Source organism: Bactrocera dorsalis, chromosome 1 (assembly GCF_023373825.1).
Source record: "Bactrocera dorsalis isolate Fly_Bdor chromosome 1, ASM2337382v1, whole genome shotgun sequence".
Lineage (NCBI taxonomy): Eukaryota > Metazoa > Arthropoda > Insecta > Diptera > Tephritidae > Bactrocera > Bactrocera dorsalis.
This window is the reverse complement of record NC_064303.1, coordinates 109,064,479-109,066,868: the sequence shown is the minus strand read 5'-3', so window position 1 is coordinate 109,066,868 and position 2,390 is coordinate 109,064,479. Positions and strand designations below refer to the sequence as shown.

The 2,390-nt window shown below is 36.2% G+C and overlaps 1 protein-coding gene across 1 annotated transcript; it reads left to right on the top strand.

Annotated features, from left to right (window-relative positions):
* Positions 1–1,369: 1,369 nt before the first annotated feature.
* LOC105234028 (protease inhibitor) lies at positions 1,370–2,002 on the top strand. The gene is made up of 2 exons (XM_011216231.3): positions 1,370–1,542; positions 1,660–2,002. Exons 1-2 carry the CDS (start codon positions 1,467–1,469, stop codon positions 1,818–1,820), a joined length of 237 nt encoding a protein of 78 aa, XP_011214533.1. The 5' UTR covers positions 1,370–1,466; the 3' UTR covers positions 1,821–2,002.
* Positions 2,003–2,390: the final 388 nt, after the last annotated feature.

Here is a 2,390-nt window from a genome sequence, read left to right as displayed (position 1 = left end):
TCGAAAAAATCATTCTAGCTAAGCAACTGGAGTCAAACTTCGATGAAATAACTCGTCAAATAACAAAAGTTGTCCATACAAGCACATTATTCTAATTATAAGGTTGTATATCTGCTATAAACGATGAACCAATATACAAAATCGGCGGTTCCGACAAATGAGCAGTTTCTTGGGGTGATGTGAACGTGTACGATTTCATAACGATATCGCAACCAATGGACGACTAGTCCGTATATATGTATACAGATAGACAAGACGCCAAAATCGACTCAGTTTGTCATGCTGATCATTTATATATATGTACATATTAAAGGGTCTTCCACGTTTCCTATTGGTCTTACAAACTTCATAAATCCTGTTTAGGGTATAAAAATGCACATGCGTTAAGGCACGCATGTTTGCTTGAGACCAGCGAAAATTAAATCAATAAAAAGGGAATAAAGCAATTTGAAGTTACTCTTCCACTTATATATTATGCAATATACTGAAACACCTACGCATATACACATATACATACATATATAGGATGCACTTATCCTTTACGCAACGATGAAATTACGAAAGGCCACAAAGCGAAGCGGCAAACTGAAGTTGTGTGCCAAAGGCTTTACCGAAACAAGTTTAAGCTTTTTGTATAAAATTTTTGTTGTTGCAAAACTAAGAAAATAATAAACAAAATATTACAAACAGTCTTTGGGTTTATCGCGAATTCTACCAACAAAAACAAACACTTTTAAAGAGTGTAGTAAGTGTGTGACTAAATTTTTTTTGTTTTACTATTTTTGTTTTTTTTTTATGGTTTTCTTTTAGTTCTTCTTCTTCATTCGTTTCTGCCCGATTTGCCTTAATTTATGTGTTAATTAATCTTGAAGTTGTCTTATCAAAGTCTGCTCCGAAAATTCTCATATTTATTATTCTAATTTGGGCATCAATTATGAACACAGAAACACCCATACACACACACATATGTATACCGTATATTATTGTTTATTATTTCCTTTCTGTTTAGCATATGCCGGACCGGTGTTGACCGTAGGTCAAGTTTTCGAATCAAACAAACAATCTCAGAAGCGCTGAGCGCGGTGTGCTTCGCTATATATGTACATATGTATATGTCTGTGTGTGCGCAGTGACAAACCGGCGTTAATTGCAAAATCAGCTGAAGGCTGGGATTCACTTATCAATCAGCTACAACAACAATACACGGCGAGTATTTGCACATTGCAGCGTTGACTTTACATTGCCTTGCTTCACACTTATAGAATTTATTTTTACACACACACATAAGTACATTAGGCTTTAATACAGGTAACTCGGCCGAGTATTGTGGCTCAACAGCGCCCTCAACTTGTATATAAGCATTGATTTCGAGGGCTTGCTGGCATTCAGTAGCAAAGCGTCTGTCAACGCATTAACAACAACTAATTAACTCCAGCCTCAAGTCAAATCAAATAAACAACAGCAAGATGAAATGCACACTATTTGTATTCGCCATAATCGCTTTGTTGTTGTGCGCCAGCGTACAGGCCGTTGACAAGTCGGGTGAGTAGATAGAAGAGGCGAATTTGCAACTAATTTGAATTTGCATTTCACTTTTTAATACCTTTCACTTTCAACCTAAACATGCCACTACATATATTTTATGTTCTTTGTGCACAGCTTGCTCGCAGCCCAAAGACGTGGGTCCATGCCGTAAATCCGATCCGAAGGTGTTCTACAACAGCGAGTCGAAGGCCTGTGAGGACTTCATCTATGGCGGCTGCCAGGGTAACGACAATCGCTTCGACACCAAAGAGGAATGTGAGAAGCTTTGCCTTTAAAGCGTTGCAACCAATGTATATCGATAAATTACACAATCGATTGTGTGGTACCATTTGAGGCGTTTAATTGTCGTTAATGCAAATGAGCATGAATATAAGTATGAGTATGAGTATTTGTTAAATAATTATTATTTCACTTTTGTTAATAAACAGTTACGTTGCGCAACATTTGTTTATAAATACACACTGTGTATTATTTACATACAAACAAACAAAAAAAAGACAGTGGAATGTGATTGCGCTTAATTGCTCGGTCGGTATTAAATTGATTTTATACGCAATTAAAAAAAAATTATATCAAAATTATGAACGAGTGGTGGTTATTAGCAACCTGTTGCAGATCATGTAAAATCGATAAGTACATATGTATAACACGTGGTAACAGTTTGCGATATAACTTTAGAGAAGCAGTCATGATTTTCGTGAGGGGGCGTGTATGAAGGGAAGCAAGAAAAAACGTTAACGGTAAGTTTGCATGGAAAATATATGCTATAGTGTGCCGATTTGTACTATATGTTTCGAGATTAGAACCTTGGTAAATAATCTGAGACTGATTTCGTGAAGATATTT